The 25,037-nt window shown below is 49.7% G+C and overlaps 1 protein-coding gene across 7 annotated transcripts in view; it reads left to right on the forward strand.

The window, feature by feature from the left end:
* The window catches only part of CADM1 (cell adhesion molecule 1), a 133,522-nt gene that overhangs the window by 87,995 nt on the left and 20,490 nt on the right, over positions 1-25,037 (forward strand). For 4 of the 7 annotated variants that reach the window (XM_021530030.2, XM_077788043.1, XM_077788044.1 and 1 more), the window contains exons 2-8: positions 1,151-1,297; positions 2,211-2,363; positions 5,023-5,160; positions 6,816-6,971; positions 14,513-14,612; positions 17,376-17,548; positions 21,171-21,242. In XM_021530030.2, the coding sequence (XP_021385705.2) occupies positions 1,151-1,297; positions 2,211-2,363; positions 5,023-5,160; positions 6,816-6,971; positions 14,513-14,612; positions 17,376-17,548; positions 21,171-21,242 (939 nt within the window). The remainder of the gene's footprint in view (positions 1-1,150; positions 1,298-2,210; positions 2,364-5,022; positions 5,161-6,815; positions 6,972-14,512; positions 14,613-17,375; positions 17,549-21,170; positions 21,243-25,037) is intronic. The other 3 variants (XM_077788045.1, XM_077788047.1, XM_077788048.1) reach the window with 1 other exon arrangement.

Raw genomic sequence — 25,037 nt, forward strand, 5'->3', positions numbered from 1 at the left:
CTCATCTTCTGGTCAGAGGGCTTTGAGCAGGACCAGCTTCATCCTGATCCACAGGATGTGGAGCAGGAGCCAGCAGATGTCTGGGACAGGCTCTGTGCCCCTCTTGAGTGGGGCTGGGGGTCTGTGCTCCAATATGGGTGTTACTGTTTGATAGTAAATCTTATTGTAGTTCCTCAAAGTTCATCAGTCTAGAGAATCTATCTAAAATTTATACTGAGAGGGCAGAAAAATGTGCCCAGACTTCAGCTTCCTGCCCATAAGGTGTGGAGAGAAGTCTGATGGTTTATCAATCTTTCTATTTCCAAACAATGTACCTTTTTGTCAAACATTTGTTTCAAGGGATGTCAAATTATAAAGGCAAGCTGGAAAGAAAGATAAATGAAGGAAATGCAGGGTGAGAGGAAAACTGGGGTTTAAATATGATCCCCAGATTTCCTGTGTGCAAACTTTATCCTAATCCTGCATTTTTGGGTTTCTCTGGCTAAGGCAAGTGTGGAGCAGCAGAAGATTCTCTGACCACCCAGCCTGTGCCCAAGTGCCCAGGTATCCTGGCTTCATTTGGAGCATTGCAAATCAAAGTCTCAGCGCTTCTCCCACTTTGATTCCCAGTAGTTATGGAAGAATTGAAATGCAAGGCACAGCTCCCACTGCCATCCCGTGTCCTCTGGCGTTCGAGGCGAATGTCTCAGCGTGCATTGGATTCATTAGGAGGAGAGTCTTCGGGGTGGTGACCTGTAAATGATTACAAGGCTCCCACTGCATAATTGCATGGGATCCTTTTTTTCCCCTGCCTCTGGACATTAATAGCACCTGCTGATTACACAGAGTGAGTAACAACTCATTCCCTGAAGTCTGTCTGCTCCAGTCAGAGGATAAGTGCTTGCACAGAGAGTTCTTCAAGGTAGTTTAACAAGATTTGTCTGTTGGGAGAGGAAGGCACTTTTCGGTGTTTCTGTGTGGGGCAGCAGTCCTTCCTCTATTCCCATCACAGAGCTCCTTTCTCATTGCTCCTTTACCAGCTGGCTGGGGACCCAGAGTCAGTGGCTCACTGGCTCTGTTTCTCCATTGCTGGCATGGAGCTTTTAAATTCCAAGTGAAACCCACTGGTGTCATTTCTGACCTTGAGCCCCACCTTTGCCCTGTCCTGCAGGTGATGGTCAGAACTTGGTGACGGAGGACGTGACCGTGGTGGAGGGGGACGTGGCCACCATCAGCTGCCGCGTCAAGAACAGCGATGACTCCGTGATCCAGCTCCTGAACCCCAACAGGCAGACCATCTATTTCAGAGATTTCAGGCGTAAGTTTGTGGTTCCTCATTTGGTCATGACTCCTCCTGTGCCTCACCTGTGCTCAGGACACGGCATTTGCTGAGATCTCTGCTGTTTTGTGCAATGCTGGGCACTTACAGTTCACTGGTTCTGTGGAGGGAGGTGAGATAGACAATCATAATCTTCCCCTTAATGGAAATCTTCACAGTCCCCTCTAAAAGTCAGAGCATCTTACTTTGCAATGGGAATTGATTGTTGTAATTCAGGGTGAATTGCAATTGAATGCCAAATATTTAGCTGACACAAACAAATTGAACAGGGCGACACCGAGACAGTGCAGTGTTCTCAGGAGTAATCTCTTCAGACAAAAGACTGAAAATTTCAGGACAATCTGTGCTGCTTTATACCCAACTGAAATCTCTCATCACTTGGATGTCCAGTGGATAAGTGTGTCCTGTGGTGACAGTGCCATGGTAGCTGCAGTGAGACACTTTAAATGGTCTGTGTTAGTGTCACTGTGGGGACACGCCTGTACTCTCTGCCCAAGAAGCAACAGGACAGGAAACAAGCTTTAAATTCTACTTCTCCCAGTTCCTTCCTCAATTAGGCTGTCCCTGAGTGCCTACAGTTGGTGCTGGGGCTGTGTAGACACCATAAGAATTTTACCTACACATCCCTAAGACACCTAGTAATAAAACCACATCCAAAGATTTGACGCTGTGCCCTGAGATTGGCTCATGTTGATTATTTGAAGTGACCTGAGAACCAAAAAGATTTTATGGGTCCAGCTTCAAGGCAGGAAGCAGGATGGAAGCGAATCAGGAGCCCAGGGGTGCTCAGCTTGCTGTGCTGCTGTCTGTGGGGTTCTTTGGGTTTGTGCTGTGGTGGGAAGGGGACGTTGCCTCTCTCTGTGCAGTCACCCAGGCTGTGCTTGCCCCACAGCGCTGAAGGACAGCAGGTTCCAGCTGGTGAACTTCTCCAACAGCGAGCTCCGAGTGTCCCTGACCAACGTGTCCATCTCTGATGAAGGGAGGTACTTCTGCCAGCTCTACACCGACCCGCCCCAGGAGATCTACACCACGATCACGGTGCTCGGTAAGGAGCCCGCAGGGCGGAGGGACTGTGCAGGGCTGGGACAGCTCCAGCCCCTGGAGAGGGATCTGAGGCAGGGGTTTGAACCCCGAGTGCTGATGGCCAGCCCCTGGAGAGGGATTTGAGGCAGGGCTTTGAGCCCCGAGTGCTGATGGCCAGCCCCTGGAGAGGGATTTGAGGCAGGGCTTTGAGCCCCGAGTGCTGATGGCCAGCCCCTGGAGAGGGATCTGAGGCAGGGCTTTGAGCCCCGAGTGCTGATGGCCAGCCCCTGGAGAGGGATTTGAGGCAGGGCTTTGAGCCCCGAGTGCTGATGGCCAGCCCCTGGAGAGGGATTTGAGGCAGGGGTTTGAGCCCCGAGTGCTGATGGCCAGCCCCTGGAGAGGGATTTGAGGCAGGGCTTTGAGCCCCGAGTGCTGATGGCCAGGCACGTGTGGCCATGGGAGCAGCATGCTGGCAGTGACAACTCCTCTGCTCAAGCAGTTCCTGCAGCTTTTGAGGCTCCATCAGTGGGAGAACCTGAATCAGGGAAGGGTGACTTAATGTAAGATCTCGCTTGCTGATTAGTTTAAATCCTCCTTCTTTTGCTTAATGAGATTTGGGTCTTAGGTTTTTATGTGTTGTTAAGCGATGTTTATAAGCAGTTTTACTCTTGCTATTACAGTTATCAACACCTTCAAAGTTTCCCTGCACTTTGCAGTGCTTACAGGCACGGGAAGCTCTTCCAGCTCCTGCCTCTAATCATGCACAGGCAAAAAAACTGTTTGTTGGATTTGATTTCACTGCTGGCAATGCTGAGAAGGTGTTTGAAAGGAGAATACTCATTTCATTCACCTGTAAGCCAGCGCTGCATGTCTTTCAAGTGGGAGACATAATGCAGGTTTTTGTTGGGTTTTTTAAAGTATGAATCATGCTTTAGAACTGAGGGAAAAGTCAGTTTTCTTGCCTTGTACTTCAGTTGTTTTTGAGAAGCCTTTGTGGCATGGCCAGTGTGTGTGCTGCTGCCTTTCCCCCACATCCATAAAGGAGGTGGTCTCCTGTCACCTTTGTCGTGTTCTTGGGTCAAACCTCAGCTCAGGAAGCAGGCAAGGATGAGGAAGGTTTATTAGCAGATGAAGGAGAGATGTTAATACCTGCATGGAGAGACTGGGCACTGCAACGCCAGGGATGGTTGTCTTGCCTGTCTTTTCTGGCTTTGGCTCCCTAATTAGGGGAAGTGATGAGCCAGGGTGGAGGAGTGGTGCTCCCAGGAACTTGTTCCCCACCAAAAATCTCGTGGCCCCCACCCAGCCTTTGATAGAACTGACGTTCTATCAAAGACTGACATTCTATCAAAGACTGATTTTGCTGGCCTGCCTCTGATGCTGCCAGCTCGGGAGAGCAGAGGGAGGTGCTGAGGTGTCCCCCTTTGCAGCTGGCATTCGGGGGGAGCTGCACGTTTGCTTCAGCACTTTCATGTCTTCTGTGACACAATATGTAGATTTATTCATGCCTAATTGGAACATGTGAAAGTCTCAAATATGTAGCTCATTCTGTTCTTTTTAGAGAGAAGCCACAAGTGACTAATTAGTCCATTTGATCATCTGGATGGTATTTATACATATTTGTTCTTCATTAGCTTTAAGACCTGTGAGTCACATCTGAACTATGCAGTTGCTTAATCACATCGATCAGAGCAAAGTTGAGTTTCCTTTGGAAGTTCTGGGATTTTCTGAAGCCGTGACTCTGCCATAAGAGCCCTCGCTGTTCACTTTTTCCTGGGTTTTGCCTTGCTCCTGGTGCTTTAATGGGAAAGAGATTCCCTTGTTCCTATGTCCTAATTTTTGAGTTAATTTGTCCCATTTCTGGGCTGTGCTGAAGTGGTTGTTACCCCTGAAATTACAGCCTGTTTCTCAGTATTACTGGATAATTTTTCATTGGGTACAATCTTCCAGCTTTGTGTTCTGGGAAATCCTGATCTAGGGACGATGTGTGCTGGGCAGAGCAGCAGATCTCCACCCCAGAGGATGTGGCACTTATGGCTGGGTGTCGAGCCAGCTCCCTTCTCTCTTTGGGATGGTTTGGGGGCGGTTTGTGGGGTGTGATGGAGGCAGGGCTGTTCCCAAGGGATGGTGTTCCACTCCAGGCTGGTGCTCAGTGGCTTTTCGAGCATCTTAAACGAGGTTGATGTTTGCTGGCCTGCTTCCATGCTCACGGCTGAGCCTTGGAGCTGAACAGCAGGAGAGAAAAATTGCCGTGGAGGTTAGAGGCTTGGTAAGTAATGCAGTGCCAAGTGTCAGCTTTTGTGTTTCCTCTCCTTGTCAGAGAAGTCAGGAAATGTGCACGGAGTCAAGCTGGATTTTTAAATAGCAGCACACGCCCGAGTATCTCAGGAGGCTGCGGCTCTCCCTGGAACCGTGCCTGCTCGGGAGAGGGAACAGAAAGTTACAAGCCTGATAAGTAATAATTTGTGAGACTGCGGTGATTATTAGGTGGAGAGTGAAAGTGCTCACTCCAATTACTGCAAAACCACCTATCAAAGGGTTTGATTGATTGAAAGATCAAATAAATGCTGGGTGCTTGTTTCCTTCAGTAGATTTTACAGGTTTTCCTCAAGGTTTTGTCCTGTGTTAGTGATCAAAAGATGGTTTTTTTCATCTGGTTTGTGTTGTGTTTCCCATTCCAGTCCCACCGCGCAATTTGGTAATTGATATCGAGAAAGAAACCGCCGTGGAGGGAGAGGAGATCGAGCTGAACTGCACCGCCATGGCCAGCAGACCAGCCACCACCATCAGATGGTTCAAAGGCAACAAGGAGCTAACGGGTAGATGTGTCCTCTCAGCCTCTTGCTTTGTTCAGGGAGCTGAAGTGATTTATGTAACGCTGGGTGTTTGTTCTCTGCTGCCAGTTTAAGGGAAAAAAAAGTTAAAAAAGTAGAGCGAGCTTCTTTGAGCACCAGCTGAGGAACAAAGGACTGTGTGGGCAGACAGATTATTCCCTAACGCAGGGGGCTGAACTCCATTTGGTCCTCTGCCTACCTGCCAGCCTCGAGTGCCGGGTTCTGGAGTCCTGCTGTAACTGCAGGTGACCTTGAGGAGCCCAGAGCTGTGCACTGAATTCATTTCTGCATGGCTTGTGCAGCTTTCTGCCCTGTCTTAGGTACGAGAGGGATCGTCTGCGCTTTGGGCTGTAAGGATTTGCAATTCACCTTCACATCTAGCTCCCTTGTTTGTAGTGTTTTCCCTGTGCTCAGTTGAATATTCATCTAAGATGGGTTTCTCTGACTCCCTGAAGTCTGGTGGCTCCCAGTACTTGCACATTCAAGTCACTGACTCTGATTGCATGTGACACGCTGTTAGTTTAAGTCTGCATGTAGATGTGAGCTTGGTTGACAACACCTTTGTGCTTTACCCTGTCTGAGACACTGACGGACTCTCTGCAGAAGTCCAGACTCATTACTTCATGCCCAGCCCCCTGCTAGGACAGGATAAAATCCTCTCTTTAAGCCCAGCACTTCAGAGCATTTGAGCAGGCCGCATGCTGGGAGGATGCTGGCACAGGTGGGATGCAAACCTGCTGCCTGGCGAGGTGGTGCCCCGCTGAGTCCCAGCACCGTGGTGTGCAGGGAGTTAACAATCCCATTCTGGTTCCCTTCCCTGTACCAGTGGGCAGCAGGACAAAGTGTTTGTCCCCTTCTGCCTGGCATGTGCAGCTTCGTTTCTTGTGCTAGCAGTTGAATCCAGCTTTGAGTTCTCTGGGAAGAACACTGAGATTCCCGTAATACCACCTCACCCTGCTCAGTCTTCAGATATTTTTTTTTAACAGAGTAGAGACTGAGACATTTGGATGTGAGTTTGTGAATCACAGGAAGTGTGGCTCTGCCCGTGGGAAAGCTTTTCCTCCAAATATCAAGGAGTGTCTGCATGTGTCACCTGTTTCACTCTCATACATTATACAGCAATATTTGGTGTCTGGAAGAGCTGTGCTACAGAAGTTCTCTTAGCAATTTTGCCTGTGAATTCTTAAATAAAGAGGCACAGATCAGAGCGGAACTGCACTGTCAGCGGGTGCTTGCTGAGTTCCTGGAAAAATCCTTTTTCTCCTGTCTTGTCTCGTCTCGTTTTGTCTTGTCTTCCTGCTCGTTTCCATCACGGCCCCCTCAGGCAGCCAGTCCCGAGCTGGGCTCCCCTTCCTCAAACAGAGCGCTGCCCAACACACCTCCCCATGCTGCTTTTAACTCTTTAATCTGTTAAATCTCTTTTGTAGCTAGGTGTTGGTTCAGGGGTGGGAGGGGATTTGTAGCTCATGGATTTAGGAGTTTGGGGGTTTGGGGATGATGTTGACCATTGCTGTAGCATCGCGTGGCTGGCGGAGAGGAGCACGGGATGGGTGTCCAAAGGGAAGGGGGCAGGAGGGAGGCGGGCTGGCTGCAGGGTGCCCCACCCTGTCCTCACTGCCCTCTCGTGTACCCTGCCCCAGGCAAGTCGGAGGTGGAGCGGTGGTCCGACATGTACACCGTGACCAGCCAGCTCCTGCTGAAGGTGGGGCGGGAGGACGACGGCGTCCCTGTCATCTGCCTGGTGGACCACCCTGCGGTCAAAGACCTGCAGACACAGCGCTACCTGGAAGTCATGTGTGAGTAGCAGAGCCTTTCATTCTCTTAATATATAAAATGATGTGCTGGGGAGTTCAGGAGCCATTCCCTACTTGTTAAAATTCCGACATCCATGAGGATTATATCCTGTTACATAGAAATCATAAACATACTGTAAGGTAACACTTCATGGGTGAAGCCACAACATTCCCAGCCCTCTGTCATACCATAAATACTTTGTTCTCTGATGAAATAACTCTCTGTACATAGAATTTGTATCAAAGGTTTGTGGCTGGGCTTTTTAATTGTCAGAACAGATTAAATCTCTGAGTATTTTTCTTCTAGCAACCTACTTATCTCTGAGAAGTGCTTCTCCCCTTTCAAAGCAACTGGCCACTGTGGCAAGTTTACTGGAAAAACTGGGTATTGTGCAAGAGGAACCCATTGTTGTGCACTGTGAACACACAGCATCGGCTGGATTTGAACATCAGAGCATGGAGTTCTGTGGAATCTGTAGTAGCAGCACTGATTGAAGCCAGCCTATTTCCTGTTCTGCTCCTGACATGTTCATTGTTAATAATTCATCTCGCTTCCCTTAGGAGCTGCTCCACTGTACATGACAGCAGCAAGCAGGTACCTGGAAATAGCTGTGGTCCCAAATGCACCTGGTGGAAATTTTGGAGCTGTGTACATGCATCCCTGTGCTCTGAAACATCTCCCAAAAGCAAAGTGAGGTGGTCCCTACAGCGAGGCCATGTGCTTGGAGAGCTGGGCCCTGAGACAATTCAAAGCCCTTGTTTTTGTAGGGTCCCTTCAACTACATCACACTGAAAGGAGGAGAGGAAGTTTTGTATTAATTTATTTCATCTGCTTCATTATGTAGTTTCATTATGAACATCTTGGTTACAATTCTCGTATCTCTGAAACTAGCGGGAAGTAATGTTCCTGTAATGAGGAAAACAGGAATGATCAGATACTGCCTAAATTGACAGATACGAGATTTCTTGCAACTGTGCTAATGTGTAATTCATTTATGCAAACTTAATGTCCATTAACATTTCTTGCAGAGCTCCATTAGCTTTAATAATACATTAGCACCTTTGTGAGGCGTGATCAAATACTTAACGGGGAAGAGCAAAAAATGCCATCTACCCTGTTGTGTGAGGGGATTGGAACTCGCTGGGCTGGAAGGGCGTTGGACAACCTTGAGGCTTCCTTTCAGAAATCTCCCTGGAATCCTGGTGATTTGGTGGAATAGCAGAGTGCCACTGTTTCGGGGGGAAAAAAGCAAACTTTTTTTCTCTTCTTCCTCAAATAAATCCCTTCTTGGCCACTTCAGTTTGCAGCCTTAGGAATTGCCCGTGCAATGAAGGCAAAGCACCCCTAAAGCACAGCTCTTTGCTCAGCTCCTGCACTGGAGGCCCTGCTGCATCCTGTGCACAGGTTTCTGCCCTTACTGCTGATTTTTGCATCCCCTTGGGCTGTTCCAGAGCTGTTTGTGGGAATGAGGCACGAAGCCTCCTCGGGAGGGAACAGGCATGAGCAGGAGAAGGGAGTTGAGACTGATTTGGTTTTATGTTCTGAATTAAACTCTGAGCTTGTTAAAAGTAAATTATATTCCAAAAGTAATTATATTCCAATGTGGGGACTTGACCCTGTTAGCCCAGCCCGTTCCTTGGGTGGGCAGCAGCAGATGGCCAGAGAGGAGCCCCAGCCCAAGAACTTGTCCTGCATCGTGACCTTGTGGCTCCAGGACTCGATGGGCTGGAGCACAGCCAGACACCTGCATTTCGTACCTGCTGCAGGGCTGTAGCTTAAAGAAAAGGCAGTTTCAGAGCAGGCTCTTAGCCTTGAGCTTCTGCTGTGTGACAGTGATGATTTGTTGGCCAGTGGGAGAGCGTGGGCAGGAGGAAGAGCCTCTTGTCCTTGCACACAGGCGTCTCCATCAGTGCTCCCACGGAGCTGCCCTGCGGGGAGCTGGGGCTCCTGCACTGACACCTTCTCCGTTGATTTGGGATGTGGAATCTGCAGAAGAGGTTCTCCAGCTCCTGTCCGTGCCTGCCACTGTCCTCGCAGGCACCCAGCTACCAGGTCTGTGCTGCAGTGACACTCGGAATTCCTTGCTTATCCCGTGTGGATGCAGTGTTTTCCCTGCAGCAGGTCAGTTCCTGGGCTGCATGTTCCACTCTCTGCTCTGACATCCTCTCCCCCCAAATGCTGCCCGCTCCCCTCACCAGCGCAGCGGATCCGCCCCTTCAGAACATCAGCAGGGCACAAGAAAATGTTTTTCTCAGCAGATGTCGTATTTCTCTGCACTTAATGTATCCAACTGGAGCATGAAATGTGCTGGGGAAGGACAGGAGGATGATGGATGGAGCCTGCTCAGATAATGAGGTTTTTTTTGTCTGACTAAATTTCAGAGTAGGGAGATATTTTTTCTGAGATGCATCTCAAAAGTTGTGGGGTTTGTTTTCCAAGAAAAAAGCAGAAAAAAATGCTGGGTGTTAACTTGCCCTATGCATGGAGTAAGCCATTTGTTGCATGCCTGCCCTGGCACAGCGTGGCCCGTGGTGAAGTTTGAGGTGAATGCCTTCACAGGGGGTGTGTTACTGAAAAGAAATCTCTGAGCAAGCAGTGTACCACGGGTGAAACCCTCCCCTAGCACCCCTCAAAGCAAAGCAGGGCTGGACCAGAGCACGGCAGCGGCCAGGAGGCTTCCATGCCTGGGGAACATCTCAGCCCGTGGCACGGAGTGGAAACGTCCCCGGGCTGTGCAGGCTCTGTCTGGGCTCCGTCAGCGAGCGATGGGAGACCAGCGCGTTGGGTGTAATTTTAGAAAGGAAATGAAGCAACAAAATGCATTAAAATGTCGTTAAGGAGCTGAATGGAACCAGATATTCTGGGAGACGTGCGAGTTGAGCCCTTGCGGTGCGTTTGCTGCTCCGATTACGTGACGCTGGAAGTGAGCGTCAGACCTGGATTTTGGCCTTTTCTCTGGGCTGCCTTTTTGTCCTTTTCTGAAATTTTAATTACCTGGGCATTCATTTTTGTAATACCTGCATGTATTCATTCATACCTGCATGCATTCATTTTGTAATACCTGCATTTAAAGCCTGCCCCAGTGGAGTCTTGTTGCAGCCTCTGCTGTTGCAATAGGAGAACTTTCTGTGCCCAATTATGTTTAAAATCGGCCGCATATGTTTGCAGTTGCATCTCCAGCAATCCTTACATTTCCGTCCAGTACTAATATTAATTGCATAGTTTGCAGTGAAGTTATTAACATCAATGTAATTTATCATCTGGAGATTGCTAAAAGCGAATAAATGAGTTGTTTTGTTCTGAGAGGTGTTGACCTCTTCAGAAACTTTGATTTAAAGCTGTTTTTTTTCTTTTAGTGAATATGAAAAGCACCACAATCAGCCAAGTGTTCAGTTATTTGATTTTCTGGGGCATTAGCCACTCTTGTTTGTGACATTTCCCAGTTGGGTGCTCGTTTGTGAGCTCATTAATAAGGTTTTCTCGGAGGAATGTTGTTGGGAGCACTGAGCGTGTGGGGCGGTCGGGGCTCTGCCATTTGCAGGCATTAAGCAGCAGAGTGTGCTTAAATATTAAAAGAGAAGTGTTTATCCCCAAAATGTCTGTCGGGCTCTGGCATTCCTTTTCCTGCAACAAGCAAAATGATTAAATTGCTTTCGTTAAGGGTGAATTTTGCAGAGTTGTATTCGGGGTTGACAGGCTCTTTCCAGACAAGCTGTGATCTGCCAGTCCTGCTCATTCCTTATTTTAGACACGGGATCTATTTATTGAATAGATTTCTGTATTTTGGCTGAAAATCAGCAGTGCAGCCTCTCGTCCTTGTCAGAGGTGAGGAGCAGGCAGGGGATTGCCAGGCTGGGCTGGCTTTGACGCAGAGCGCATTCCTGATGAGCAGCCCCACTGGATTTCGGAATAAAGTTGACTGTTGTTTACACCTGAGGATCAGTGTTAACTTTGCTGACTCCTTTTAATATTGAAAAGCACATTTTTCCTGCTGTTCCCCGAGTGAGATCAGAGACTCCCACAAGTCAGTTTTTTGAGCAGCTGTCTTGGGCACAGAAGAGAGCAGGGCTGAGGAGCTGGACAAAGCACTGCCCACCTGAAGGGAGATGTTAAGCATTATCCCGGAAATGCTGAGGCTGGATTTACCTACCGTGGGCAGGACCCTGCTCCCAGAGATGCCATCTGGCATCGGGTTTGCCAAGAGGTACGTCAGCAATTCACGCAGGGATCGGAAAATGCGTTTTAAACGTGGAGCTGGCACCTCCTCGCCTGGCAGAGGCCAGGGCTGCTCGGCTGAAGCTCTGGCAGGGTGCTCAGTGCCGGCTCCCGTGCCACCCAAAAGCAGCCCTGCTGGTTTCCCAGCACTCGGAGGGAGCCTCTGGCTGTCTCAGCCCCACGGGAGCGTGTGCTCTGGGCAGGGTGGGCTGGGCGGGCAGCGAGGGTCCCGCGGCTGAGCCCCCGAGCACGGAGCCGCGCCTGCCAAATCCCAAATCCCAAATCCGCCGGTGCGGGCAGCTCGCCACCTCCGGAGCGTGGGCTGGCCTGGGGAAGGAAAGGGTGGAAATAATAGGCTCAGGCTTCTGTAAGGCCCCGAACTCGGTGTAATGCTTTATCTCGGCTGATTAATGACATCTGAGCATTATCGATGAAGTGCATGTTTAAATGGATTAAGAAATCACTAACTGGCAGATCTCAAAGGATAGTCATTAGGGAGTAATCAGCAGTGCTGGTATTTTTAGAGGGAACGCAGGGGCCTGGGTGCTTGGCCTGATGCCGTTCAGTTGAAGCATTTGAAGTTCTTAAAAAGTCACTGTTAATAATCTTTGCTGATGGCACAAAAATGGGGCGAGCAGCTAAAAAAGGAAGAACTGGGACAAATACAGAATAACTGGAGTGGTTTGGTAAGTTCCCAAGCACGGCGCTTGAGAGCTGTGGAAGTCAGTGGGTGCAGGTCTCAGTAGCCTGTGGCATCCTGAGTGAGGTGAGGGTTTTGGGGTGCATGGTCCCTCTGGGGGCTGCAGCCCCCAGCACACGGGCACGCACCATACCTGTTGTGAGAGAAATCTCATCAAATGCAGAATGGCTTTGTAATAAGTTTTTCAAATTGGCTGCTGCTACAGTGTAACCTTTAGATGACTGGTATTTAACCTTGTATATCACTCTGAGCTTTTGAATGAATTTAGCTTAATAAAGGTGCCTTATTAAATTACGAGGCTGTTTTTTTTAAGCTGCTAGAAAGAGGCGTAGTAGGAAATAACTGTGGGTTGTTTGGTCTAATTGGCTGCCATGGAGCACGCAGGGCCTCGGGTGCACAGATGCAAGTGTTTATTTTTATGTAACAATCCAGTGGTGTGATGTTATGAAGTTCCAAGTTGAGGATTTTGGGGTACTGGAATGCACTTGGAGGTGAAAACTGCCACTTCTTGCCTGGTGTCCTGTGTTACCATCCAAGGTGGTCATCACCCCATGCTACAGAGCTGCAGACATCACTGCTGGAACGTGTCCTGTGTAACAGGGCGGTGGCACAAGGCTGGAGCAGGCCCTGGAGCCATCAGTGCTCTGTCCGTGTGCTGCTAAATGTCACAGGAGCCAGGCTCGGGGTCCCACAGCGCTCGGCATTTCACAAAGCTGCACTCAGAGTCCATAATCTCCAGGAAATACACTGACTTGGTGTGAGGCAGGGTGTGAGCACTGGAAGCAGAACTTCAGCTCGTCTAAAGGCACGTCTTTAAACAAAGGGAAAAAGACACCACTGCCCCTCCAGATTCCCGAGTGGAGTTTTTTTCCGTGAGCCTATTGCCAGCCAGTTCTCTGGAGTGTCCAGCCATCCCTCTGCATCCTTCAACCTCGGGTACATTTTCCTGAGTGCCCCCTGTAACTCCCAGCGTGCTGACGAGTCCTTCACTGTGGTAACTCCCTTGGGAAGTTCTTGGCTTCAAAGATGCTGATAAACCCAGATTCCTGTTGCAGGTGACACCTGGGCAGTGCCTGGATCCAAATGGGACGGGTCCACTTCACTGCCACTGTCGGCTTAACGCAGCTCGTGGGGTGGAAGGGCTCACCCAGCCTGGGGGAGCTCATGGAGCTGGCATTTGTGCTCACTACAGTGAGCCTGGGTGTATTCCTCCTGATTTCCATAAGTAATTGTCATTAGTAAACAGCTCATTAGAAATACTAAACTCAGCTAATGGAAAGGGGATGCAGGGGGAGAGGCACTGCAAAAGGAGATGTTTTGGTCCCTGTAGACTGGGCTGGGGGGGTTCCTGCTCCTTCCACGGCACGGATATAACACCATCCACGTTCCTGGCCCGGGCTGGTGGTGCTGCTGCAGAGCCCATCAGCAGTGGGAGCAGATGGCTGTGGGGTGGGATTGTGGATGGCAGTGGTGAGCACAGCACCGAGGATGTGGCGGGGGATTTATGTGCTGTGTAACACTGGGGTGAGCTTGTCCTCCCGTGCTCCTTGTGCAGAGCTGTGCCACTCCAGGGCTGGAGGGCATTTCCAGGCACACAGAAGCTGCCCCTGTGGGACTGGGACTGTCCCCTCAGCCCGTGACATCTCCAAGGGCTGCCACCACCCCCAGCCCACAAGGACACCCCAGTTCCAGAGCTGGAGGAAGCATCTCTAACAGGGATTAGTTGATGAAATGTTGTGGTAGAGTCATCTCGGGAGAGGATTTACTTGTGTAGCTTATTCCATTACTGAAAATTATGAGAGTTTAAATTGGTTAAATCCTGACACGCCGGTTTTTTTCCTAATCTCTATTATTCCATAGGAGGCATGTTAATGAGTTAAACACAGTTAATAAAATGCAGCCAGCCAATATTTTGGGTAGCAGTTACTCTCAAAGGAAATAGAAACATTTAAATGGTTTCAACCTTTATGCATACTGATTTTTTTTCTTTCCTTTGTTCCTTACAGTTGAGTAAATTCCTGAAAAATATCTATGGCTTAATGGCACTTGTAGCCTTGAATTGATTTCCTGCACTGATAATGTTTTAGCTACAGCTCAGATTGCGTTTTTAATCTCTGTTTCAGTCATGGGAGGTAATGAATTTTTTAATTGTGGACTCTAGGTTTGTGGTTTGGCTCTTTTTTTTCCTGCAGGGTCTTACTAAAGTGTTGTTGAGTTGGCTCCCTAACTATCCATGCTTTAATTCTCTGTTTATTGTAGGATTTAGAGGAGCTTTGTCTGGACGAAATACAGCCTCCTGTTGTTTACAGAGGCAGCGGTGGCTGTGCCTCTGTTTGTGTCTCTAACGAGCATCTCTTGTCCAGCCCAGCGTGTTGGCACCCGTGGACTCGGGGAGTCGCTGATGCCCCACAGAGCCCTTCCCTCCCGGGCCCCTCGTGTCTCTCCAGCTTCCCCCCAGCGTGAAGGAGTTCCTTTCAGCTGGAGCGAGCTCAGGGATGAGCTGAGCAGCAGGAGCCATCCCGGGCAGCACGGAGCCGGGCGGGACTCGCGGTGCCGCCGGCACCGAGCGGGCGAGGGGAGCGGCGCGGCGCACCCGGGGCTCACGGAGCCATGTTTTGTGTCCTGCAGATAAGCCTCAAGTGCGGGTTTCTCAGAATTACCCCTTGCAAGGCCTGACGAGAGAAGGGGAGCCGCTGGAGCTGACGTGCACGGCCTTTGGAAAGCCACAGTAAGTTGGACCCTTCTCAGGGATGGCCCAGGGTTGGCCGGCGGTGACGGGACGTTGCGTGGCCACGGTTCCTGTTGCCATTCTCTGCTGTGAAGATGATGTCCCAGAGTGAAGGAGAGAGATGCTTCCTGCACCCAAACGTCTGCTGGACTTGCTTTTATTCCTGCGCACCTAATGGCCAAGGAATTTCCACTGGAAGAGCTCCTCAGAGAGCTCTTCCTGGCCACCATGCAGCAGCCTTTGGGTGCAGAAGGGCAAGGCTCCCAACTGGACACCTCTTCCCCCAGGGAATGGCTTGGGTGGCATTAATCTGCATTAATCTTGGGTTTGGTTAATGGCAAAAGCAAGGTCGGGGGCTGCAGCTGTGGCCCCTGGAGGTGCTGGTGTGTGGACACCAGCCCGGCACCCCAGCACTGAGCCCCTGGGGAGGTGGGATGGATCCCCAGGTAAGGCAGTCCATCCTTCTGCTCGTACTGACTCTCTGATGGTTTTCCTCCCCCTTGGTGACCCGTGTGGTTTTTATAGAATACCACTTTTATTCTCTCTCCTCTTCTTGCCAAGCCCTCGAGGCTTTCTTAGGCAGTTGAAGAAATTTATGCATCAGAAAAATCCTGGCAAGGGAGGGTAGATTTTCTCACACTTTCATTGCTGTTCTAATTTAAGTTTTGTCGGCTTTATTTTTTTTTCAAAATACTTTCTCTTCCACTTGGATTTATGGCTGTCAAGTATTTACTATCCTTCTTTATTTTCATCATGTCCATAAGATTTCTGCAAACATTTCTGAGATCTGTCAGTGCCTCCTTGGCAGTGTGCCCAGAGCTGGGGCGTGGGGAGCTGGACCCCGTCCAGCTCGGCACTGTGGGCAGGACAGGCACCCAGCGCCGAGGAGGCTCAGGCTGCCCTCATCCTCCCTGGCAGCCTACATCCCCATCCACAGGATTTTCTTGATTCCCATAGTAGTTGCTGGATTCCCACTTCCCAGTTTGTTCTGTTGGGCACGAGGCCAATCCCTTCCCTGTGCATCAGAGGCTGGCACGTCCCTGCTGAATTCCGTTTAGTAGCTATTCCCTGCTCAGAGCCTGCCAAGCCCCTTTGCATTCCTGCTCCCCTGGGTGCCTGCAGTGCCTCCCTTTTGCTATCAACTGGGAATCTCATGAACAGGCTTCTCTGCATTTTTTCCTTGCAGGCTATGAGTAAGACATTCCCCTGTTAAATAGGACAGACACATCTCCCTGGCAGCTTGCTGCTGCATGTTTCGTGGTGCTGGTGATGTGCTGGGAATTGGCTTCTCTAGGTCACTTCACCTGGGTGTCCCAAAGCTCAGAAAATACACAGTAAAGTAATGAGCTGGGTTTGGCTCCATCTTTTTAAGACAAAAAAGTTTCATGAAATCTTGTACAGAGGTTTTAGATGAAGGGGAAGGTTTCTCCAGTTAAGCAAAGTAATTTCTCTGGAAAATTTGGCAACATAAATATTGGGGGAAGGAAGCTCAGAGGGGAAAAAAGACTAGAGAGGAGAAATTTCTCTTTGGTATTAATACAGATATCTTGTTAGATAAGACACAACCCCCTGAAACTATGACAGAAGTGGGAAGATGCTGAAATGGTCATTTGTGAGGCAGCCAGGGACACACTTCTGAGCAGCAGCTGCTGTGTTGTGTACCACCTGGGGACTCCACAGCACAAAGAGCCCTTTAAAAGCTGTAGCCAGGAGCACGCACACCCCACCCATATCAAAGTTAAACTGCATTTGGGCTGTCTCAGGAGCTTCTGCTGCCCACACTGTGGCTCGTGTGCCAGTGCCATGGCAGTGAGGGACAGAACACCGAGCCCGTGTCCAAAACCAGTCAGCCACTGTCCAGCTGAGTTTGCTTGGTCTGGGATGTTGAAGCATCAGGAACTTCTGCATCATGGCTGTCACGTCCTGTTTGGACCCAGGGAAAAGCCTGAGCCATGGAATACCTCTGGCAACATGAAGTCCCACTTGCCACCCTTGGAGCCAGGGAGGCTGAGAAGTGCTGTGCTGCAGGAAACTCCCCTTGAAGTGGAGTTGAGTGGCCTGTAGAATGCTGGAATTTTCTTGCTGAGAAAGAGCTGATCTGTCCCCTTGCTGCTGCTTAAAGACGTAATAATAATAGATGCTAAACAACCTCACAAAGTCAAAAGACCCTCCCCCCCACACAGCCCTTCCAGTCTTTACCAGCTCTAACAACCATTCCATTCCCTGAGTGATGCAGACCCCCTGCCCACGTGGGTTCCCTCAGTGAGGGGTGCAGGAAGGGGCTGCCAGGTGGGCTGGGGGACACGAGGAGGGCTGTAACTCCCTCAGTGCACAGCACAGCCCCTGCTGAGGTCACCAGGTCCCTGGCAGCTTGTGGAAGGGTTCAAACTTGACAAAACCTTGCTTGTTCTGCTGTCCAGCCCTGCCCTCAGACCACCCCGTGGATGAACACTGAGTCTGTAGCCTCAGAGCTTTCAGGTCTGCTGAGTAAGCGAATGATTAACCACTAATGAACTTTCTTCCTGCTTGCATTAGTGTTTTCAGAAAATTTAAGCTCTGGATACAGTTTCCTGTTGGGTTTAAATAAATTTAAATTGAGGAAGCCCGACAGCATCTGGGCTTGAATAGTGCAAAAAAGTATGTGTTGTTTCTTTACAGTTTTTCTTGGTTTGGGCTTTCTGTCTGTGGATGAACTTTTGAAGATGCCATCTTGACCATAGGAAAATAGTAATGTGACTGTTTCTTTTTCTCCCTCCTCTGTAGGCCTACGGACATGAGGTGGTTAAGAGTAGATGATGAGATGCCTCAACACGTTGTAGTGTCTGGTTCAAACCTTCTCATTAGTAACCTAAACAAAACAGATAATGGTACATACCGCTGTGAGGCTTCCAACGCGGTGGGGAAATCACATGCGGATTACATGCTGTTTGTATACGGTACGTGAGAAAACCACCGTTCTTCTAGACTCGTTTACACGTAATTGCAACATGCCCTGCTCGGAAAGCTGTGACAGAACTTACCGTTTGCTCGGTGCCCGATTTGCAGGCAGCTCCTGAGGCCCCGACGCCGTGCGGGCTGGGCAGGGGCTGGGAGGGCACGGGTGCTGCTGGGCTCTCGGCGTTGCAGCGGGCACAGAGCCCGTCCCGGCTCGGGGGCTCCCACCCCTGCTCCAGCTGAAGCCGAAGGAGAAGCCAGAGCAGGGGCGTGGGGAGAACTGAGCAGTTCTCCTTGGGCTTCTCAGTGATTCCTTGTCCTTCTGGTAACGCCTCCTCCAGTGGCCGGAACAATGGTCCCAGGGGTTCCGAGCCTTTCACTAGAGAGTTAATCAGCCAGCATCCCCAGATAATTACAAACCAGTAAATAAACTGGAGGAATGAGGTGCCTTCAGCCTGTCTGCACAGCTGGGCAGACACTAAAACATGCCTCAGCATCTTTTAAAGCGCTGTTAAGTACCTGCTTTAATTCTTCCTTTCCTCTGCATTACTTTGGCATTGCTGTGAACCTCATGCTCCTGACATGAGGTGTTGCATGGAATGGAGATTCAGGAGGCACTTGCAGAGCAATCCCCCAGTTTAATGATGAGCTGTTCCTTGGGCTGCATATTTAAACTTTCTCTGTTAAGGGCGTTTGTGTGTGGCTGGGCTGAGTTCCTGGTGGGTCTTGGTCTTTTCTGACCTGAACGATGCTATGGTTCCACTCAGATGGGACAGAAACTTGGTCTGAGGTTTGTTCCATGCAGCAGCTGCCTGAAGCTCTGCAGTCTGAGCGCTCTGGTAGCTGCTCTGATTCAGTCAAAGAGTGGAGAACCTCCCATATCTCTCCAAATGCCAGCTCTGCAGGACTGATTTTAAGCCCAGTCTTAGAAACTCGACTAAAGACTCAAGGTAGTGACAGCTTTGACCTTATACAAAACTCATGTCCCATACAGGTAGTTTTTTTAGTGCCTCTCACTCCACAAGACCCCAGTTTACAAAATGAAGTCAGATAGGCAATTATGATTGGTGATTTGCATGCTCACAATATAAAAAACCCACTTGTTTACATCAGTGTTGAAAGAAACAACCAGTGTTGCAGAGAGTAGAGCACTTGGAAGAGCACACAGGCAGTTCCCCACTGATGGAAACCACGAAAGCTGCTGCCATAAAGCAGCTGTGGGGCAGGGGTAGTTCTGTGTACCCATCCTGGGCCAAGGCAGGGCTGGGGAACCCCCCCCCAGCATTACTGACCTGAGGTTTAGAGCTCGTGGGAAATCTCACATAATTACTCTGCATTTTGGATGTGAGCAGGAATAGACAGCACAGGACTTCCTTGGGGTTGCTTCCTCTTGGGATTAAATCCGCAGGGGGAGACCCAAGACAGCATTACTTGGAAGCAGGAGAGGCAGGTTCCCAGGGGATGGAGACCTGTGGGTTCCAGCTTAGGCATCTGGCAGATGTGTTGCCCATGTAGAGGAGGGCTGCTCATGTGCAGAGAAGGGTTTTTACACACCCCATCACCTCCAGTTCCTGCACGTCTGGGACCATCCTGCTAGGCTCTGCCACTCTGGGTAGGGGTAGCACAAGGAATCCTTTTAAGCCTTGATTTAAAAGGGAGGAGTCCAGAGTGGGGAGGGGGTGGTTGGGCTGTGGCCATCAGCTGAATTCTCCTGATAGAGAGCCCAGCTGGAGGGGGGGTTCAGCATGGGGGGCTCACCCTGCTCTGTGGTGCAGCTTTTACAGCTCTGGCCCTGGCTTCTTTCAGCAGCAGCAGCAGCCAGCCCCCAGCATCACAGGGTCTGTGTTGGTGCAGCCACGTCTCTGTGGGCACGGTGGGAGCCTCGGTGTCCCCACAGGCCAGCTGGGGCTGCTCACGGTGCAGAGCCCCCAGGCCACGTTAGGGTGGGAGCTGGGGGCTGCAGACACGGAGCAGGGGCTGCACAGCCCTGGGAGGGGCAGCGTTCGGGCAGTCCCATTCCAAGGGACAGCTCTGCAGGTCAAGGGCTCAAGGTGGCTTCAGCAGCTGAGCTGTGCCCAGCACCTCCCCAGCTGCCCACGTGGGATGGGGATGTACAATCACATGGACACACTCTGGACACATGCTCAGTTCTAAAATTTATTTCATGCTTTTTATCCCCATGGGCGTGGGCAGATACATTGCTAGAAACTTCCAGCTCCATTAGCACTACAGGTTTCTTTGGGTTTGTTTTTTTTTTTGCTGGTATGGAGGAAGAGCCCACGGCACAGCCAGTCCCAGGCTGGTCAGTGTGACCCAGCAGTGCTGTGCCTCAGCTGGGAGGGTCCCCACTGCTCCCAGGAGATGTGTGGGTCAGGAGTGAGAGAGAAGCATAGGGGCAGAAATCCTTGGGATATAGAGGAAAGACAGTGACTGCTCGTAGCACAGCAAATGATGAGGTGATGTTCCTTAACTCTTGGGAAGTTGGATGGAATATAATAATGGTGCAGTATATAATTAAAGTTCAGATATCTTAATTAGGGGATCCAAGGGAGCTTGCTCAGAGATAAAAGAGTAGCAGATGTGTTAGTGAGGAACAGCTGACATGCTACGGCGGAAACCTAAAATCAAAAGCCCATGAAAGGTTTCATGCTCTATTATTGCCGAATGAATCCGTAGTTCAAAGTCTTTCTGACTACTTAGTGCATTCAGTTTGATCATCTGGGCATTGATACATATTTTTTTCTTTTACATCTTCTCATATCTACCTTCTCCTGCCCGATAGTTTTGATAAGGATGTGTTCCTGCGTGTAACATCAATCCCGTGACGAGCAGCAGGGTTTGAATCTCAACAGGTCCAGTCCATCTGAGAAATGGTCACAGAGAGAAACATCTCATTAACGATGCCCTAGTAACAAAAACAAGAGTGTGCAACTGAAATTGTCAGGAAAATATTGACTCTTTTTTTAATTAAAAGATCTTGCTGGAATTCCTCATACCTGGAAATTGATATTCAGCAATGGTGTTGTTCGTTTCTCTGTATCCCTTCCCATCTTTGAAGTAGATTTTAACATCCTGCTGCCGTGTGTTTGTAGAGGAAGAGCAGTGAGGTTCACGGCCCTGGAAGACAGTGAGATCTGTCGGTGTGCTGTTAATGTTCAGGCTGTGAAGCACAGCAGGGCCCCTCACACAGCCCTCCCACCTGGGTTTGCAAATGTATCTGTAGACAACCACCAAAGCACCACTGTGTCTCTCCTTGTATGTGCAAACTGGTCTTTTTGTCGTGGAAAGCGTGCAGTTTATTTTCCTTACGCCTCTCCCATTCCATTTCTCTCTCTCATTGACTAATTTATGCTGGGTTTTATTTATTTTTTTTTAGCATTTTAGAAGGCAGAAGTGGGGAGAAGCTGGGGCCAGGTTCTCCAGCCTGGGTAAGCGTGGGTGGAGGATCTGGCCCCGCTGTCCCTGCTGGGCTCCCCTGGGGTTTAGCCAAGGAAGGGCCCCCAGCCCCCGCACTGCTTCTTAGCATTCTTGTTTTCCTCTGATCACAGTTGACCGCTGTTGTGTTCTGCTTGTTTTTTTTCTTAATTTGCTTTTTTATTATTTTCCTTTTTATATTTTATCCAGATCCCCCCACAACTATCCCTCCTCCCACAACAACCACCACCACTACCACCACCATCCCTACCACCATCACAGGTATGGTACCTTCATAACCATTGGAAATGTCCTGAATGTTTATTGTCTTTTATGTATATAAGCAGAGCATGAAGCCTGGGGAAAAACAACAAACCAATCACTTGCAGTACTTTTTTTCCCTCAAATACACCCACCCACAGCACGAGCCCTGGTCCGGCAGCTCGGCGTGTCAGACAATCCTTGCTGTGGGTGTGGGTGTTCCTGAAATGTGGGAATTGTCATGGCAGGAAAAGTGATTAATTTGGTTACTGGTGGCCAGCATTGGGTACTTCAAATGCAGGATGCCAAAAGCCTTAGAGCTCCCTTAGCAGGGGCAGTCATTGCAGCCTCCATCCCGTCAGTATCAGTTTCTGAGCAAGTTATAGAAAGTTTGGTCTTGGGCAGTTCAATTTGCCTGGTGTGACTCAGAATGCTTTTTCTCGTGCTGAGATGTTGTTATTTCTCTATGATAAGCTCCTCCGTCACTCTCCCAGGAAAGGGAATTCCACCAGTCGTTTTTGTTGTGTGAATGCCATCCATAGGCCCCTTCTTGAGGAGCTGCCTTTCAGCTTGAGATTTTCCATGTCTTGCAAGAAAAAGATGAATAAAAACAACCAGCAAGATCATGACACCTCCTCTGACACATCCTCATACCTCCTCACAGACCTTACTCATCAGGAAAACCCTTCTGATTTATTTGTAACCATTTGCATTGTCATTTCTCTGACCTTTCCTGTTCCAACCGCTGCTTTTGCTTTTGCTTGCTGCTCTTTGTGGGTTTTGGTTTTGGGTTTGTTTTTTTTTTTTTTGAGGCGGAGGTGACAAACAGCAGGTGAGGATGGACCATTGAATAGCTAATGGCACAAACTTTAATGTTGCTGTAAACCACCCCTCGTGTAAATGCCTTCACGTTTTATTTGCTTTTACGGCGCTGCTCAGCTGACTCTCACCACCCTGCCCAGGGCGTTTCGTGGCTTCTTTTCCTTCCGAGGTGTTTGCACCTGAGGCGGCCCCGCTGGCCCGGACGCACCGGCCAAGCCTCTCTCGACGTGCCTTAAACCGGCTCGCCGCGCTCTGCTTCCTCCCTGCAGGTGCTCACGGGACCCTCTCCGTGCTTTTCACTCCTACACTTAACCCACTTCTGTTTCAGAGGAGGTTTGAAGCTTTCTCAAAGCCTCCCTGAGAGCTGTTGGCAGAGAAGCTCGGCCGTGTGTCCCACAGGCTGTACCTGGACGTGCTCGCAGTTTCTTTCTCTGACGGTAATTGCTCGTGCTTTCAGTGAATTTTGGAAGGCTGAAAGGAACAATGTGTCTTGATGCTTGGATGACCCCTTCAGTTAGTCTTGGTGCCTGCAAACCTTAATGACTGTCCTTTTTCTGGGAGCTGGGTTGTTATCAGCCTGTTGCTTTAGGGATTGCCCCAGCACTGCCTTCCGAAGCCTGTGCTGTCCTCGCTTGTCCTCACGTGCTGGGTGAGGTTCCACAGCAGCGCTCGGTTCTTCCCAATGAACAGCAGTTTGGTTGTTTGCTGTCCTGCTGCCAGTGCTGAAGCTTGTCTGTGGATGCTCAGTAGCCTCTGGGCTTTCCTTCATGTAGCTTTTCAGCTTTTTTATATTAAAAACAAGGGGAGAGAGGTGGTTCTTGCAGTTGGAGATGGCCATGTCATCAGCCTGGCAGAGGTCCCTTGGGGGAAGGAGCACGCGGCTGTCCAGTGTTGTTCTCTCACCTTGGTTTGCAGTGCTGGAGGATCTCAGAATCTGGTGGCAGAACCCAGTGGGTCTCCATTACCTTCTTGATGCTTTTCTGTGTTGGCTTTGACCTGCTGAGGAGACTGGAAAAGTAATGATGTGATACTGCTCCCTGATTCTAGCATTTCCTGCTCGCGATTTGTCAGAAGAAGATTCACTAATGCTGATAAGAGAAATTATTATTTTGTTCCCTGGCACTGGGTCTTCTTGACATGTGTCTTACCATCCTCTGCCTATGAGTTCAGTGTGCTTTTCCCACCCAGAGCAGCCGAGGCTTCTCCTCCCTCTGTCATGCAGAGATGTGCGTGTGTGTCCTCTCCAGTCAGTGCTCAGGAGGGTGGAGCCACACCAGCTTCTGCCCTTCAGTAGTTAAGAGACTTTGTGGCTGGAAAAAATTAGGTCAAATTAACATAATCTCTAGAATTACATAGCAGAGTAGTGTTGGAACACTTTTCAAAGCCTTGAGAGACACCTGATACCTTAATTCCTATCCTCACCCAAATGCTCCAGCGTTCTTCCTGTCTGACAGAGGAGAGGTGGGAGACAACAGGATATTCTCTGAGCTGCTGGCAATCCAGGCATCTGGAGCCAGCCCATGGAATCCAATCCTTAAGATGAGGTGGGTTTGAAATCTGCTTTGTTTTGCTTTTTTCCCCCTACTTTTAGTATAACCCTGATGCAGTTCATGTCCCCTGGAACCATGGAGTAGTTCTGAAAAACAATTGTCTTTCTTTAATTGAATAAAACATGGGCAGAGAGGCTGCACTGAAGCAGTTTCTAGCAGGTGACCCTAGAAAATTCTGCCCTTGGAGTTGTCCTTTTGATTTATTGGTCCAGGGAGTTTCTGGGGGAGCTCTTGGAAAGCTGACCTGATGCTTTCTCCAGCGAAGGACAAGCTGAGCAGTGAAGTTTCCAGATACCACGACCTTTAGAGCTTTCCCTCTGTCACTTCAGTGTAGGTGCTTGAAAAGATTTCCTGCGTGACAGCTTGATCTTTTCCACGTATCCTCCAGCAGCATTGATATTCTGGCCATCCTTTGGTGTTTCAGCCGTTATCACTGCCAAGCCCTTTTTTATCAGTTAAATTGTCCTTGTGGCTTTCTTCATTAAGATGTACAATACGATACAGCAGAGCAAACAGCATCATTTGAATTACCCTGGAGTCGCTCCTAGAAATGCTGGGCTTGGGCAGCTGTTGTTTCCTGGGAAATAAAGGTCCTTAATCACAGCCCAGCCCTCATCTCAGGTTCACCTGCCTGTCCCAGGCCCTGGCACACCCGCCTCCCAGGACCCACCGTCGTTCATAGCTGCACATTTGCATTTCCCACGCTTTCTCCACAGGTGGAATTGCACAGGTGTCTTGGCAGCAGTTTTGGTGAAGACCTGGGAGGGACACACGCAGGTTGCCAGTGTTGCCAGCACTGCAGCAGATGCTGCTGGCTCTGCAAAGGCATTGCTCTCCATCCTTTGCAGCAGCAGGCTGGGGGCTCCCAGTGTCCCCCCTGGAATGCCCATTTAGAGCATATTTTAAATCCCACTGATCCCTTGGAGCAGCAGGTGTGGGGGTGTTGTGTGACTGTGTATTTCAGGGGACAGTGGTTTTCACTTGAGAATTCCCAGAGGTGCTTCAGGCCCTTCAGTGAATGTGTGTGGAAAGCACTGAGCCTATCCTGTGGAAACAGCTCCGAGTTCCTTCCTTGAGGCTCAGGATTTGTACAAGCAGGAGCAAGCTGTTTTTGGCTTGGAGGTGTGCAGGAGCCACTGAGCTCCAAAGCAGGAGCTGAGAATTGATGCTGAGTTGGGAGTACCAGCTCCTGAGCAAGGGCACATGGTGGTGGAACTCTCCTGTCACCCACAACGGCAGGCACTGTCTCCTGAGGAGCGCACCTTTGTGTCATCCCAGGTGCTTGAAAAATAACAGCACATGGAAATGTGAACTCTGTGAGAAAAAATAAGTTGCAGGTTTTCAGAGCATTTCACATGTCTAAAAACTTCCCTAAAACAAGAAAAAATATTTTATTCTCATTAGAAGTTTGTCCTTTCCTAATTCCAGCCAGTGGTGTGAAAGC

This window comes from Lonchura striata, chromosome 23 (assembly GCF_046129695.1).
Source record: "Lonchura striata isolate bLonStr1 chromosome 23, bLonStr1.mat, whole genome shotgun sequence".
NCBI classification, from domain to species: domain Eukaryota; kingdom Metazoa; phylum Chordata; class Aves; order Passeriformes; family Estrildidae; genus Lonchura; species Lonchura striata.